General features: G+C 41.6%; 2 protein-coding genes across 3 annotated transcripts; one reads left to right on the forward strand and one right to left on the reverse strand.

Annotated features, from left to right (window-relative positions):
- Window position 1: 1 nt before the first annotated feature.
- On the reverse strand, window positions 2-8,119 carry hnrnph3 (heterogeneous nuclear ribonucleoprotein H3 (2H9)). Of its 2 annotated transcripts, none has more exons than XM_070968523.1 (11): window positions 7,929-8,119; window positions 7,176-7,272; window positions 6,433-6,588; window positions 5,958-6,101; window positions 4,458-4,596; window positions 3,425-3,624; window positions 2,746-2,841; window positions 2,406-2,521; window positions 1,819-1,954; window positions 1,296-1,352; window positions 2-1,066 (listed from the first exon to the last, which is right to left on the reverse strand). In XM_070968523.1, the coding sequence occupies exons 2-11, from the start codon at window positions 7,261-7,263 to the stop codon at window positions 969-971; spliced, it is 1,230 nt and encodes a 409-aa protein (XP_070824624.1). In that variant the 5' UTR covers window positions 7,264-7,272; window positions 7,929-8,119; the 3' UTR covers window positions 2-968. The 2 variants fall into 2 exon arrangements, with proteins under 2 accessions (XP_070824624.1, XP_070824633.1); XM_070968532.1 differs by having other exon boundaries at window positions 8,042-8,098.
- Window positions 8,120-8,907: 788 nt separating this feature from the next.
- LOC139334423 (phenazine biosynthesis-like domain-containing protein 1) lies at window positions 8,908-16,262 on the forward strand. Its single transcript, XM_070967291.1, has 10 exons — window positions 8,908-8,991; window positions 9,243-9,342; window positions 10,841-10,939; window positions 11,253-11,362; window positions 11,837-11,866; window positions 12,030-12,118; window positions 12,367-12,458; window positions 12,632-12,715; window positions 15,882-15,944; window positions 16,144-16,262. The coding sequence occupies exons 1-10, from the start codon at window positions 8,908-8,910 to the stop codon at window positions 16,254-16,256; spliced, it is 864 nt and encodes a 287-aa protein (XP_070823392.1). The 3' UTR covers window positions 16,257-16,262.
- The last annotated feature ends 467 nt before the right edge of the window (window positions 16,263-16,729 follow it).

Genomic DNA, 16,729 nt, shown 5'->3' on the forward strand with positions numbered 1-16,729 from the left:
ATTAAATATAAAATTTATTAGGCAAAATGTACAACAGCTGCATAAGCTATCTTACAGCTCAAATATAGAGACTTTGCTTTACTTCCACTCTTTGAGAGTGGAATATCATATTCAACTCCGTTTTAAATTTTGCAATGAACTTTGAAAACATTCATAAAAAACACACTGGCTCACATTTACCAAACGTTTCAAAGCAGGAAAGCTCATGTGAAATCCAGCTTATGGTATGGTCAAACGTTCTGCCAAAAATAAGTTTACACCAGAATAAACAAGGATTCACTGCTCGGCCTCCTATGGAGCACTGTTCACTTCAACGCCGACGTCAAAGCAGAGAAGTCAAGTGAGTGAAAATGACCCTGCTCGGTCCAAACAACGCAGTGCTGACACAGCGATTCTTTCCTCCAGCATCAAATCCCACAGCTGGAAATCTGTCTTATGAAGTTCTGCCTCCGTGCTGCATCTGCACTGACTTACATCTCCGCCAAACATGAGATGTGAAACGACAAATTAAAGTGCATCCCAATATAGTCACTAAAAACTCTATCACAGTCACCGCCCTTTCAACGCCATTTACAAGTGTGGAAAAATAAACTGGTGTTTGATTTCTCTCAATCAGATCACCAGAGGAAATGTACTTTTCATGAGAAACATGAAAAACTTATAACAAAAGTTATAACATCCAACTGTTAAACAAGAAATCTCAAATTACAGCTGAACCATGTTCAGCACTTAGTTTGTTCTTCATATGCCTTTAGGAATGGTGTAATAATTGTTAAAGTCACATCTGGACCTGTTCTAGTATCTAAAGTGAAGCTTTAGTGGAACCCCAGAATATCAAGAATGACTCTTCCACAACAAACACCAGACGTCAGATCAGCTCTCCTGCTCAGAAACATCAATCGAGCAAATGTGGCCAACAGAGACGCGAGACAAACGTCGGGATGGATTGGAAAAGTGGGGTGACATCATCAGTATGCACCTCGCAGCCCGCTGCTTCTTGAGCCTCCGCCCCCTCCTGAGTTACTATAGTAACCACCACTGCTGCTGCCACCTCCACTGCCACGACCTGAAAGGGTTTTGAAAATATACATCTGTGTCAAATAGGATGAAATCGTTTCTAATGAGTGTAATGACAGTGAGGGTTAACAATAAGACAAAGATCTGACACCTAACCTCTAGTACACACATCTAGAACACCAGCAAGTGCACACAGGTCATCTGTGCAAACCTCAGTACATTACTTTGCACAAATGAATACACCTGCTAGAACAGAAGTGCAAGCAGGAGAGACTCACTCATTTCAGCTGCTCCACTGGATGTTGAGTTCAGAAACAGCTCAATATAGCGATGCTCTGTGAAGAAAACATCAGTCCATCATTCATATTGAAAAACCTCTTCTGTTATTTACTGTGAATGAAACTCACGTTACTTTCCAAGTAAAGTATATTGTAAAATACCTCAAATGCTGTCATGAAAATAATTTGCCTTTCTGATTCACAGTGTTTTGCTTCAAAAAGGACATCTCCAGAGCAAAGGTCGTCTTGAAAGGTTTAGTTTGTTTTAGGTGTAATACCAGGATTATGCTGTCTTTAGAAATGAATTCCAACATTAAAAGCTGCCCCAGTCAAAGTCAACCAACCAAAACCAGCTTATCTGCTGAGCTTGTGCTATTATGCTGCCTCTGTGGATATAACTCATCCACTCCTCTGCTGCTAGTCAACAAGTGGCTTTGTGTCATGAACATGCAGCATGAAAAAGTGGTGTCACAAGAACCAGCATGAGGACGGACGAGCTGAAGAGGAAAAAGAGAGGACGTACGCATGTGGTTCTTGTCTTTGGACATAGCTGCCACAGCGTCCTCATGGGAGCGAAACTCCACATCAGCTTCTCCAGTCGACTTGCCGTTAGGAGCCACGTCGATGTGGACCCTCAGTGGATTCAAAGGAGAGAAGAACTACACACACACACACACACACACACACACACACACACACACACACACACACACACACACACACACACACACACACACACACACACACACACACACACACACACACTTACTACCTGTTTAACAGTCATACCATATATAGCATGGCAGTGCAGTGGAAAAGCAGTGGGGGTGAAATGGCCTTGTGCTTGCTACAGGTCTAATGATGCTGACTGAAACAGCCTCCTGCAGCACAATCCACTGAGTGTAACACCTTCTGACAGCCGGTGAGAAAGGGAATACATATTAAATTATAATTCAATAACTTAAAGGCTTTTTAACACCTCCGAGGGCCCATTTTTGAGAAAACTGTGTTCAGACTTACAGATACCCTACATGGAGCCCCAAAGTTTGAAAATCTTCTAGTAACTGGTCTCAGTACATGTGTGTTAAGTGTGCATGTGTGTGTTCTTACTTTAGCGATGTCTCCCTCTGTGGCACGGAAAGGTAAACCCCTCATATGGACAAAATGGCCACTATGGAAGCCTGAGGAAGCATCACTTTGACTACTGTAACCGTGACCTCCCATCCCTGAGCCCAAATACACAAACACATCCACAGATTACCAATGCAGCCTTTAGTAATGTAGAAGACAGAAGTAATCTGACTTTTCATTTACTTAATGAAACAAAGGATAATAAAAACAAACAGTACATTTGTGTAAACAAATGAGTTATTGGAAAACACATTCGCCTTTCGACAGGGATGCTGAAGTGTTCACTCAGCCTGAGGGATAAATGAAGTTTGGACTTTACCTCGTCCTCCCCTCTCTCCTCTCACTCGCTCATCAAACATGCCGTTGCCGAAGCAGTAGTTGTTGAAACCGTTGTAGCTGTCAAAGCCACTGTAGCCTAGACACAGACACAGAGCAAGAAAGGAAAACTCAAACTGGAATGAGACACATAGAAAACATAACACGACTGAAGCAGGCCTCATTCTTTCACATCACCACCACACAGATGACAGGACTGAATCACAGGCCCACTGGATACTAAAACACTGCTGGCTCTGAAAAAGGAAATAATGAAACTTAGTGTGGGTAAGAGAGCCCATTAGTCAACCAGTGTTAAAGTGTGACGGCTGAATCAAGTCAATGCTGTCTTTAAACCTTTATACATCTGACTGTATGCTTTGCTTTGAATGTTTTCAGTTGTATGACACCATTTCAAATAGTTTGAAAAGTTGTTCTGGTTTGTGAAAACTGACCCATATGAAACTTGACAAAGTTAATATTTGATTAGAGACCTTGCTGGTCAACCAGTCAGTATTTTTGGCAAATATTTCTGCTATTTAAATGTGGCTGAAGGTTTTGTGTCCATTACTGCTTGTTTATGTCACATTTGATGGTTTTGCTCTTTTGCCTCTGGCACTGACCAGTCACACTTTTGCAGCCACCAAATATTCTTGTGTGCAGAAATACAAAACTCTGCTTACCTCCTCCATAGCCCCCTCCACTCCTCATGGTGTCCATCAGAGCCCCACCGCGGCCAGGCCCAGGCCCAAAAAAGCCTCCTCTGGGGCCTCCCATCATGGGTCTATCGTAGGGCCCTGGTCTCTGGCCTCCCATCCCCCGCCTGGGCAGCTCATAGTAGGCTCTGATCTCATTACGACTACTCTTAAAAATCTCTATGTACCTGCAATATGAGAGGCCCATGGAGTGGAGGGGGGCAGAGGAGAGGGTTAAGGTGGAGAAATGGCTTCGCTCGGGTTACATACATAGATATGATTTACAGAGAGAGAAGATAAACACACAAAAGACAAATACTCTGAATAGTGGTCTATTCCATTCCTAAATAGCCATTTTAACCTGAAGCTGAGTGCCTGAATGAGTGAACCTCATCAAAATCTCATCATTAGCTGGGCTTAGGGCTGTTGTAAAGGACTTCTACACCAACCTCACCTCTTGTTTCTTACAGTACAGAAAATCCTTTTAGGTGCTGCGTTGATAATTTTAATGATTTAGAAGTGCAGGAAGTTTGAGGCTTTAATGGTACAGGCTGCCTTGACTGTCTTACTTCTACACTCAATCCCCTCTTCCACAGTTAACTATCTATAAGATATATGTAAAAGGATATAAAAGAAGGGCCAATTGTTGCTCTAACATAATTAAATCGAGCTCCCAGGTCTTAGATGACCAACAGCAAATCTGTGTATGGCATAAAATACTCACACCACTGTAGATTACATGACCTTCATCCCATTATTCAACATGTCACCATAGTTATAATACATGAACCCATTAGACCCCTCCCATTAGCATTTTAACAAATATTACATGACCCACCCGATTAGTTTACCCACTTAATCATTCTTTTACCATAATTATTCTAGCACACCCACCAATGCTTATCATTGACCCACAACAGAACCCATCCCGTTAATACCACAATTACTCTAATGACCACCCATTAAATACTACATTAGAAGCCCAACCCAGTCCAGCCCACCCCTTTCCCGTCTGTCCCACCTGTGCCCTATTCTTTCCTTGTGTTTCCCCAGAGCCTTTTCTGCTATCTCCTTTGAAGCAAACTGCACGAAGGCTTCCCCTGTGCTCCTCCCCTGGTAGTCCACTGGCAGAGTAATCCCATTTGGCACGATTCTCAACCCTTCAACCCAAGCACACATAAATACATAGGTCGGTAGGTAGACTGATAGATATATAGAATAGATAGAACAACACCCACTGCATCACTGGAGCTTTCAGGATTAATATATGTCATGACAGCGAATAAATATCAGCTGTAGTATCTGATAAGGCTGCATTTATACAGGGGGCATCTCAGAAGAATGAAATTACACTTGTAAGGTGCCCAGTGGCAGAATGAAACACATACTGGCCTGGAGTCAGCAACTATAAAATTAAAGTAGACGAATTTTCTCTTGTACACAACCAAATTTAGGTCACAGGTAAAATTATTATTTATTAGTGTGAGCGTACTGGCTGAAAAAAATTCTCAAGTGTCCATTATCCTAGGTAAAGACTGCCAGTAAGCAGAAACTCAGAACTGACCCCAGATCAGTGTCACAGGACTGTCTCACCTCACCCAAACTAGCCCAGCCCATTGAATCTTTTACCAACTTTAGGAGGCATGATATAAAGGTCATACAGCATAAGTGTGTTAAATAATGTGTTAACACTAACTTGGTAAGAAGTCAAATAACAAACTGTAACAAGGACAGATTAGTGAACACAGTTTGACTATACTACAAGAATAAACACACATTAGGCCTTTGGGTCATGACACACAGACATGTTGCCTGACTAAAAGTCAGTAATACCACTTTGTAATATGAGGGAAATCCAAAAGTGAAAAGATAGTGTTAAGTCCTGGCAAATGTGAGTGTATGCTTATGTTGTTGGGTTGATTAGCAAAGTGAAAAGCATTATTCAAAGTGCAGATGGCAGCACTTCACATGTTTTCACAACACATTCTGAGTCACATTTCTTAATATTGTGGCACTGTTTAAGAAAGAGGCTGTACGTGTAAAGTTGACAGCTGTTTCACTTTTGCACAAATTTATTTTAAGAATAATGCTTAAGATGCTATAATCAGATTATCAGAAATTATTGTGGCTTCAAATTCTACCTGGGTCATCACTATAAGGAACTGATCCTGGACTTATGTCTCTGGAACTATTTGTTAGCCATACTTAATGGAGCCTAGGGAGGCATTTTGTCTAATACAGGGCTATGCATATATACTGACTAAAAGACGAGGGAAATGTTTTCAGAGGCTTCATGCATATTAGTGGCTTTGTCTCATTGATTGCCCTGGATTTGCTCTTTTTCCTCATTTAAAATCTAGCAGCGGTTCTGTCAGCACTCGTACACTGTGGTTTTGACAGTGAAAAAAATACACTTGGTAAGCAGCGTGTTTGTAAAAACTATCCCTCAGATTAACAGAAATGGTGTAGTATCAGTACAATTTCAACGAGTAATTAGACAAAAGTTTAAATATTCATGTACCTGAGAAGAACTGAACAATCTCCTCCTTGCTGCAGCCAAAGGGAAGGCCTCTAAGTCTTAGCATGCAGCCACTGCAGCTGTCATAGTCAGCAGGACCGCTACGTTTCAGCACCCAGTCCATCTCACTGCGGTTTGACTTGAACACTGATTCCAAAGAAAGATGGACACACATGTCATGTGTCAAGTACTTAAAAAGTCTGGTTTAAAGCTTACCAAACACACAAGCTGGGAAATGTTTATTTGAGCAAGAAAATCAATATAGGTGAGCCAAAAAACAAACTAACTTGCATGGCAAACACACAGGCCACAACATCTACACAGTAAACCAATGAGCAACAGAGTAAGTTGCACTTTGACTGTATCAGTGATGTTATATAACGCAACAATTATTCAAAGAGAAAGTCGACATAGAGTAAGCACTCAGTGTTGCATCAGTCTGATATGATTGATTACGTGATATGATTACATAGCTTACCCTCGATGTATCGGTGTCCCATGTATTTACGATCCTTGGCAAGGGCATTCTTGAAATCCTCTGCCATTTTCAGCTCAATAAATGCCTCTCCACTGGGACGGCCTTCTTTAGAGTAGGTAAAACACACTCCGTTTACTTTCCCAACGATGTCACAGTCTGTAAATAAGTAAGATTGATTGAGATTTACTTAAAAGGATGACTACTTGGACACATTTCCTGGCATAACAGCAAGACTCAAAATAAATGGGACAACTGGATCCCATCTAATTTGAGTTCCACAAAGCAGAATCAAACAATATATCATTATCTTATTCACCTGAGCTCCTGACAGCACTATAATGTCTAGTGAAATCTGGAACATTAAGATGAGGTAACAGCTCAGTAAAAGTTGAGAGGCCCAGCCCACAGTCAGACGTGTGATGTGTGAGGGAGAGAAGGCTATTGGACACAGCCACAAATCTGACAACACTGTGGTCAAGTGGATTCCACTTACACATATGCAACCTATAAAAAATTGGTTTTGTGGCAAATTTCTATTACGTAGCCGGGCAGAATGAGGGTGCACTGCAGCCCTAAAGTGACTAAAATGCAACAGTTTTCTGTTCTGTTGCATTCAATTCAACAACCGCGATCATCACAATTTCGACACAAAGCAAAATAGTTGAGTTTCAGCTGTAATTTCAGTCTTACACTTACTAAAACTGTTCATGCCTTAAACTCTCAAGATATGCGTGTATTCTCACCAGAGAAGAAACTGGCAACCTCCTCCTGCGTGCAGGACCAGGGCAGTCCTCTGATCCGAACCACATAACCCTCTTCACTCAAAGACATCCTCACTGCCTTGAAGAGCATAACACAGCAGCAACGCATTCAGTTACTATGCCGATAATACAGACACTTGGCTTAAGCACATTACACAGTCATCATCAAATAATGCTATGCTTCCAGCGTCCCCTGACCTCCCAACGCTCCTCACTGTGTGGGGTCCCTGGGCTCAACGCCTAAATTAAGGACATATACATTCTGGACATCAGAAGCCCATATTCCTTTCATATGCATTACACACCCTGATTTAAAAATGTCTTAAAAGTCTTGCATCATGTAAGGGTATGCATAAACAAAACCCAAGAAATGTCTACTATCACTATAATGCAAGTTACTGCAGCTGCCACAAAAGTTAAATAAGCTAACATTTGTTACTTCCTCCTTCCAAGTGTGTCTTAAAGAGTTTTGCTAGCTAACGTAATAACAGCTCCCCTCAACTCACTAAGACCCCTCCACACACAACCTGATAAGACGTTATTTATTCTTTAGTACAGTTAATTCTTTGAAGTTCACCACTAGATAATGTCCGCCAGCCTGGATACTGCCTTAGCTAGTGATGCTAATGTTTCTCTATTGTCAGACTGACGTGCTAAGGTTAGCTTAATAACATTAGCAGTTAGCAGGCTAACCGCTAAGGCTAACTGTAGGACACTGACAGCGGTCAAACGTACAAGGCAAACTAGTTAAATTCCCATCGGTCAGACGCTGTCACAGGGTATCAAAATATGTCCAGAAACAGAAAAACGTCAGACGACATGTCCGAAAAGCGACGATATTATCTTACAGTCGCCTCTTGTCCCCGGTCTCCAGCTCCTGTCCCGAGCCTCAGGTGCCACTGCCAATAGACCCGCTCAGGTATGCTGTCGCGAGACTTGGACACGCACACACACACACACACACACACACACACACACACACACACACACACACACACACACACACACACACACACACACACACACACACACACACAAAATGACGTTGGAGCGTCTCATCGTTTTAATAATGTTAACATTGTTACTACTACTAGTACTACTACTAATAATAGTATTCAAAACTTGCTATGAGATGTTATTTTTGGGAGTTGTAGGAGTTATACGGCTGCAAACACATGTTATTTCTTAACTTCTTTATGGAAACAAGTACTTTTACTGAACTATAATGTATTGTACTATTGCACTGGACATTGTTTATTATTAATAGGCTACGTGAGCTGAGATCTTCCAGGGCATGTAATGAAATGTGCTAATTCTAATCATTTTTTGAAGGCTGATTAATTCAGATACCGCTGCAATCAGGCAGTTTGAATGCTACACAGGTAACAGCGCTCTAAGCATAACTCAAACATTTGTTACAAGCACTGGTCCTTCTGGTGTAGGATTATTACTCATGTACGTGTGACAGGCAGAAATCCCAACTTTATTTCCAATGTCAGATTCAACGTCAGACCTAAAAATGTACATCTGACGGCTTAATATTGAAAATCTGGCAACCCTAGCGGACAGTGAGATAGTGACGCCTGCTGAAGGGGCGCCTGCTGAAACAAAACAGTCAGAGCAGACAGGGTGCGAAGTCCACCGACCGCAGTCCACCTCCATAATCACGGGAGACTCTCATTTTCAAGTCACTTTCAGATTTAGTCTTAACATAATGGAGATCCCTGTATTTACACTAGATGCCTTCACTAATTCACCGTTCAAGGGAAACCCTGCGGCAATTTGTCCACTTATGCATGTGAGTAAGAATATTTAGGTTAAAGTATAGTCATGTCATAATGTAGACTGTGGCAGCCTCCAGTTGGGCTTTAGAAAATATAGCAGCATTGAAGAAGATGCTTCAACTTGCTGCTTCTGAAGTGTGTATTTGGTTGTTTGTTCAAGGATCCCAGCTGCTCCTTCAATTTCTTTTAATCTCTCTATCTGTGTAAAGATAACATGTCGCAACACAAGGTTTGTATTCGTATATTATGCATGTGTTTCTAACAGGAGCTAAGTGATGACTTGTATCAGAAGATAGCAGCAGAGATGAACCTGTCAGAAACGGCTTTCATCACCAGGATCAACCCCTCTGATAACTTTTCTACAGGTCAGATCATTTCTGTTCAATATATCAGCGTTTCAGCAATAATTATGGATCGTAGCTGCAATTCAGTGCATTTTGGTCACTGTAAAGACACAAGAAAAAGATATAAATACCTGCTAGTGGCTACTGACTATAACAATTATTACACATTATTATCAAGTGTTCGCTGGAATAAAGAACATAGTGATATTGCTATGAGAGCCCCAACAGTAATGGGGCTTAAAACATAAAGCCAAACAAGCCAAAAAAAATCACTCTATCCAAAGGTTTGACTAGGACGTGGTTTCTAAGTTTATTTCATGGTAATTTGCAAACATTTGATGCTATGCACAATTACATTTTTTTTTTTTTTTTAGTTCAGCCTCTGATGTTTGCTAATATTCATGTCAAATTTTGCAACAGATCATCCTTTAGATATGTTGTGCAGAAATCTCACAGTGTCTGATGTGCACAGTTAATTTTTAAGGGAATATACTCATTGACAAACTGCTCTATGTACTGTGACTGTGGTGCATGAAGCATAGCAGACAAAGGAATTACAATTTTACTTTCAGAGTAAAGTGCAGGAAGTATCTGCAAGTTTGGACAACCCTCATTTCAAGTTTATGCCTTCACAGGGGAAAATTGTTGGTATACTGATGAGAAATAGTTGCTCTTATATATTACACATGTGAATCATTGAAGATAATAAAGTGCCTATAAAGACCACAGGCTGAATGACAAGTTGGACATTGTTAAAGACATTCAGTTTAGTGAGGCCATTTTGCCCCTGTGTTTTCTTGTGCGTGCACAAACCGAAAAAACACCTGTCCTCAGCAGTCTGGCAGGTTACAATGTTGAACACACAGCTAAGACTTGCATTGTTGGGTATGGGAAGAACAATGCAACGAGTTGTCAGTTAAAAATGCAGCGTGTGGTCGGTCACACATGGTACATCTGCACAGAGAGGAATGTCAACATTTCAAGCAAAGTCATCCTATCTAACCCCAGAAGTTAAACAAGACTCAGACTTCATGTTATCTGATAACGATACTTCACAACTATACATGCACCTCAAACAGCATGTAGTCACCGACTAACAGTTTACATGCAATAATCCTGCTAATAATTATAAACCTGTTGAAGGCAAATTAACTATAATCAATACCTAAAAATAATCAATTTTACAAACATTGCATTTCTTTTTTAAGTCCGATAAACTGCATGAATCTTAAAAAACAGGATTACATTACATGATATTTGGTATAAAGGCAGTCATCACTGAATTAGCATCGTGTATGTCTTGAGTGAACATAACTCAGTCTGCCTTTGTTTCATTGTGCTTGCCGCTCAGTAATTACTTACTACTCACATTAACACAACACCATGGCATTTTAGATTCAGACAAGAAAAGGAGTGTTTTTAAATGTCGCACTCTGGGGACAGTCACCATATGTGTAGACCTCATGTTAAAGTCTGTGTGTGTTAAAGCGCCTGTCTGACATTGTGACGTGATTAACAGCATCAAGGTTCTGCCTTCGATGGTTTACACCAACCAATGAAGTGAATCTGTGCGGTCACGCCACTCTGGCCTCTGCAGCAGTGCTGTTCCAGCAAAAGAGTGAGATACAAAACAAACACACACACACACACACACACACCTGCATGGACAGCATATCAAGTTTTATTTCCAGTTTAAGTATTGGCTTGATTTGGAACAAAGGACACACAGAAAATCCACAAACTTTAACTTCAACCAGTGTTTAACTTCACTTTAACATAGCCTCGTCCAAGAAAAAACACAGCGCAGCTATACACAAGAAATGACAAATAATTGTTAGGCAGTACAGCCACATTGATCAGTTACATGTAAACATAGTAAACCGAGTTTATGCTGTCCTGTGAGCATAATATTCTATGTGTATGTCTGTTAGAGAACTTGAATCCCACCCTGGTGTTTGAGACCAGGAGTGGAGATCTGGCTGTCACCCAGCAGGGGGACGGATATGTCATGGACTTTCCTCTCCACCCACCCACCCAGGAGGTACAGTATGTGTTCAGATAAACACAGCAGGACTAAGTCACAGGACCAGGCAATCCTGGCAGACATTTGCTATTAGAGATTCAATTATTTGTCTCTCCATGTGTATTTATGTCAAGAAGTGAAGGATACATTGTGGACCTGCAGGGCTAAAAGGTATGAAATTATAATCAACACCATGCGACTCAGCGCTAGAAAGAAAACAACACAGTGACAGACATTCAATGAAACAAATTTCATTCCCAACAACACATTGATGTAAACTGGCATCACTATTAAGAAAACAGCTTTTGTGAGACCCAGAAACTCTGCAACATCCTACAGTTATGTAACATACAGCTGGAGCTGCATTAGCATTAGCACTGCAAGATGGGAGATTTTCCAGAGGAAAGTTTTTCAGTACCTTTGCAAACTATTTCAAAAGTCTACAAAATGTTATTATTCTAACAGCTTTTTTCTAAAAATCCCTTCTCTAAGAACCCCAATGACTTCAGAGACATCATCAAGGTCAGTAAGACTTTTACTTTTATAACAGACACTTAGTGTGGCTGTGAGTTCACCTTTCCTGGTGCATGGTTTGCATTAACCCCTCTATATGTATGTGCCAGTGTGATGATGTTCCTGTGTGCGCATGCTCACTTGTGTCTCTACCACTGCATGTGTGATACAGGCTGCGGTTGGAAACAACCCAATCCAGGATGTCTGTCTGAGCTCCAACACTAAAAAACTGTTGGTTCGACTGGCTGACAGCTGTGACAGGTTACAATCAACACATGCACGCACGCATACCAGTAGATATAAGTACACAGGGGCAAGAGGGATAAAGTGCCTTGCTGGAGAGCTGGTTACTCACTCACATCTCCATAAAACTACCCACAGCCAGCCTGAAATTCAAACCACTGACCTCTCAAACACAAGCTCGTCTGTGGTGGTTTGCTTTCCTAGATCCCACTATTTTCAAGCTTGTTTGTGACTCTGCTGAAGTGCTGCATGTGTGTTTTCTCCAGGTCAGTGCTGGCCAGTCTGAAAGTTGACTCTGCTTCTCTTGTGGGAAGTGAGACGAGTGGAAGAGTCACTGGGCTAATCCTCACCGTAAAAGGTAACCAGAGCTGAAAATGACATCCTGTAGCTCAACCAGGTGGACACTGTTGGACAGCTTTATGACTTAGGTTGTGTGTAATTTCAAGTTAACAGTGGTGCAAATATTAAGACATACAGAGTCTTTCATGATATAATTAACTAAAAAAAGTGTCCATCTGTATCTACCAATAGGATCCCCGGACTACCAGCCAGAATACGACTTCTACTCCAGATACTTTTCTCCATGGAATGGCATCCCCGAGGATCCTGTCACTGGTAGACTAATACAACTAGCACTACACACTCTTCGTTGGGTGGCAGTGTGTGTGTGTGATCCAGGGTTCGCCAACAATGTTTGGCAGGCTGCCATTCAATTCAATTCAATTTTATTTGTATAGCGCCAAATCACAACAGAAGTTGTCTCAGGCCACTTTCCATATAGAGCTGGTACAGACCAAGCTCTTTTATCTACAGAGAACCAACAATTCCCCCATGAGCAAGCACTTGGCGACAGTGGCGAGGAAAAACTTCCTTTTAACAGGCAGAAACCTCAAGCAGAACCAGACTCTGGGTGGGCGGCCATCTGCCTCGACCGGTTGGGTGAGAGAGGAAGAGCAAGAGAGAGAGAGTGAGACAGACACAGACAGACAGAAATGCAATCAGAGAGAGAGAGACAGACAGACAGACATGCAATCAGAGAGAGAGACAGACAGACAGACAGACATGCAGTCACAGTAACAGTGACAGTGGATGTAATAACAGCAGTAGCAGTTGCAGTGGATGTCATGCAATCCACAATCCAGATTCAGCCACTTTGGAACCTGCAAGACGACAAAGCACAGAGACTCCGGGGAAGGAGCTAAGTTAGTAACACGCCGTGGTAGGACATGAAAGCGTGCAGATGGAGAGGGACAGAAGGACAGAGGAGCTCGGTGTATCTTTGGAGGTCCCCCGACAGTCTAATCCTATAGCAGCATAACTAGGGGCTGGTCCAGGACAAGCCTGAGCCAGCCCTAACTATAAGCTGTTAGGAGGCTGTACAGCCGCCGAGTAATAGGACCCAGAGATGCAGACCCGAAACAGATTGTGTAAATCAAAGCCGAATTTATTAATAAAAAGGAAAACAGAAAACGCGCTCAACGAGCGGATAATGAACAAACAAAAGACGCACTCAAACGGAGTGGATAAACTGAAGGAGCCCTGACGAAGCGGGTATGACACGAGGCACGCGTGGAAGCGGCAGGCAGACACTGAAAACAAAGAAAAACACAGCACACTTAATGGCTGGAAAAATGTGGACAACAAAAGACGTATATCTGAAATAGAGAGAGACAAAGAGACTTGTACTTACGAACCAACCAAACATCGACACGGAGATCGAGGAATAATCCGGCAAGGAAGAGGAGCAGGTTCATGCCTTAAATACTCTCCCTGATGAGGGAGAGTGACTGCAGGTGAGTCGCAGTGGGAGGAGCTGGCAGCAGGTGAGGGGCTGCCCAGCCACGTCGCCAGGGGTAGAAAGACAGCCACACACACAGGGAAAAAGGGAGAGGAGACACACAGGGAGAGACAGGAAGCCAGAATCATAACATAAGCTTTATCAAAAAGGAAAGTTTTAAGCCTACTCTTAAATGTAGAGACAGTGTCTGCCTCCCGGACAAAGACTGGAAGATGGTTCCACAGGAGAGGAGCTTGATAGCTAAATGCTCTGACTCCTGTTCTGCTTTTTGAGACTTTAGGAACCATAAGTAGACCTGCATTCTGGGAAGTGTTCGAGTGGGGCAATAAGGTACTATGAGCTCTTTAAGATAAGAAGGTGCCTGGCCATTTATGGCTTTGTAAGTAAGGAGGAGAATTTTAAACTCTATTCTAAACTTTACAGGGAGCCAGTGCAAAGTGGCGAGTATTGGAGAAATATGATCTTGCTTTCTGGTTTTTGTCAGAACACGTGCTGCAGCGTTCTGGAGCAACTGGAGAATATTCAGCAATGAATTTGGGCAGCCTGATAGTAAGGAATTGCAATAATCCAGCCTGGAAGTTACGAATGCATGGACTAGTTTTTCTGCATCATTTTGAGACAAAATATGCCTGATTTTTGCGATATTACGTAGGTGAAAAAAGGCAGTCCTTGAAATTTGTTTTACATGGGAGTGAAAGGACATGTCTTGGTCAAAGATGACTCCCAGATTCTTTACAGTGGTGCTGGAGGCCAGCGCAATGCCATCCATAACTGCTATGTCATCAGAAAGTGACTTTCTAAGATGTTTAGGACCTACTACTATAACTTCAGTTTTGTCTGAGTTTAGCATCAGAAAATTGCAGGTCATCCAGGTCTTTATGTCATGAAGACATGCTTGTAGTCTAGTTAACTGACTGGTTTCTTCCGGCTTCATTGATAAATATAGCTGGGTATCATCTGCATAGCAATGAAAATTTATTGAGTGCTTCCTGATAATCTTACCTAAAGGAAGCATATATAAGGTGAATAGAATTGGTCCAAGCACAGAACCCTGCAGAACTCCATAGCTGACTTTAGTGAGCACAGAGGACTGAGAGCGATCTGACAGGTAGGATTTAAACCAGCTTAGCGCAGTTCCCTTAATGCCAATGAAATGTTCCAGTGTCTGCAATAGGATGCCATGGTCAATGGTGTCAAATGCAGCACTAAGATCCAATAAGACTAGTACAGAGACAAATCCTTTATCAGATGCAATTAGAAGGTCATTTGTAACTTTAACCAGTGCTGTCTCTGTGCTATGATGCACTCTAAATCCTGACTGGAAATCCTCAAATAAACTATTATTATTATTATTATTTAGAAAGTCGCACAGCTGATTGGCAACTGCTTTCTCAAGAGTTTTTGAGAGAAAAGGAAGGTTGGATATCGGTCTATAGTTGGCTAAAACCCCTGGATCAAGAGTAGGCTTTTTAAGTAGCGGTTTTATCACAGCTACTTTTCAGGACTGTGGTACGTAGCCTGTTGATAAAGACAGATTGATCATGTCTAGTACTGAAGAGTCAATTAGAGGTAATACTTCTTTAAACAGCTTAGTCGGGATAGGATCTAAAATACAGGTTGATGATTTTGATGATGAAATTATTGAAATTAGTTGGTGAAGGTCGGCAGGAGTAAAACAGTCTAAAACTGCAACAGACTGAGTAACAGTTTCTACGGTTTCTGTTTGAAGACAAAACAGTACCTGTTGACGGCAGGAGCCGATGAATTCTGTCTCTAATAGTTAGGATTTTATCATTAAAGAAGCTCATGAAGTCATTACTGTTCAGAGCTAAAGGAATACATTGACAACCAACTCATCCATCAGTGGCAACCACCTTTTAACATATAAAGGAGGGACAGCTAACAGCAAAACATTCTCCCAGTGTATACATTTGAAATATTTTCATGCAATAAATGTGTGTTAAATGTCTTTTCTCCGTGCAGGTTCCGCCCACACCGTGCTGGGTAGCTACTGGTCTATGAAACTAGGAAAGAAGAAAATGTTGGGTGATTAATTGAACTACTTCCACAATGACATTTGATCAAACTCTGAACCTGTGCAGTTTAAGTAAGCCATAGACTTTTACTAAGCATTACACAAAGTGTCATTTACCTCATGGCAGGTGCTGTTTCCCACTATAAACAGTCCATTACTACTGAACCGAACCATGCTGACACTCTCATTATTCCCTTTGTGTTTGTGTAGCTTACCAGTGCTCCAGTCGAGGCGGGGAGCTGAAACTAGAAGTGAGAGACGACGGAAGAATCAACATAGCTGGACAGACTGTGACTGTACTGCAGGGAACAATCACACTGTAGACACAAAGACACGAGAACAGAGCGGGGGGGATGGTCATTATGTCTCAAAAAAAAAAAAAAGAGATGGTTTACATAAAAAGCAAAACAGCCCATTGTCCAGACTGGTCAAACTGATACTGAAACATCAAGCCTGTCAACATACTCTAGGATGGAAAGAACATCTTGTTTTTTCAATTATTTATTCACAAAATCACAGTATTAGAAAAATTAGACAAAATACAGACACAAAACATGGAAAATGAGGTTGTGTTACAAGTAAACTGATCATCGGTTAAATCATCAGTTAATTAACATTAGATTGCAAAGGCAAAATGGTCTGAGCAGACTTGATTTCTTTCTAAATGGTCGTCGCCTATAAATTCCTGGAGATCTCACTGATGCTCATGATACCAGGTCATTCTGTCTCCGTAAAGCTTTAGATCTGCTCATCTATTCTGCTGTACGCAAAGAAACTGACTCAAAAACTTGGGCTT

The sequence above is a fragment of the Chaetodon trifascialis genome, chromosome 1, assembly GCF_039877785.1.
Source record: "Chaetodon trifascialis isolate fChaTrf1 chromosome 1, fChaTrf1.hap1, whole genome shotgun sequence".
Classification (NCBI taxonomy): domain Eukaryota; kingdom Metazoa; phylum Chordata; class Actinopteri; order Chaetodontiformes; family Chaetodontidae; genus Chaetodon; species Chaetodon trifascialis.

Excerpts from the sequence above, each read along its gene's own strand:
- hnrnph3 (XM_070968523.1), bottom strand. The coding sequence starts at position 7,263 with ATGTCTTTGAGTGAAGAGGGTTATGTGGTTCGGATCAGAGGACTGCCC. Across the intron at positions 3,625-4,457 it reads AAGGAAAGAATAGGGCACAG|GTACATAGAGATTTTTAAGA; the intron begins GTGGGACAGACG and ends CTCATATTGCAG. Across the intron at positions 1,067-1,295 it reads CAGTGGAGCAGCTGAAATGA|GTCGTGGCAGTGGAGGTGGC; the intron begins GTGAGTCTCTCC and ends AAACCCTTTCAG.
- LOC139334423 (XM_070967291.1), top strand. The coding sequence starts at position 8,908 with ATGGAGATCCCTGTATTTACACTAGATGCCTTCACTAATTCACCGTTC. Across the intron at positions 8,992-9,242 it reads CAATTTGTCCACTTATGCAT|GAGCTAAGTGATGACTTGTA; the intron begins GTGAGTAAGAAT and ends TGTTTCTAACAG. Across the intron at positions 11,867-12,029 it reads ACTTCAGAGACATCATCAAG|GCTGCGGTTGGAAACAACCC; the intron begins GTCAGTAAGACT and ends TGTGTGATACAG.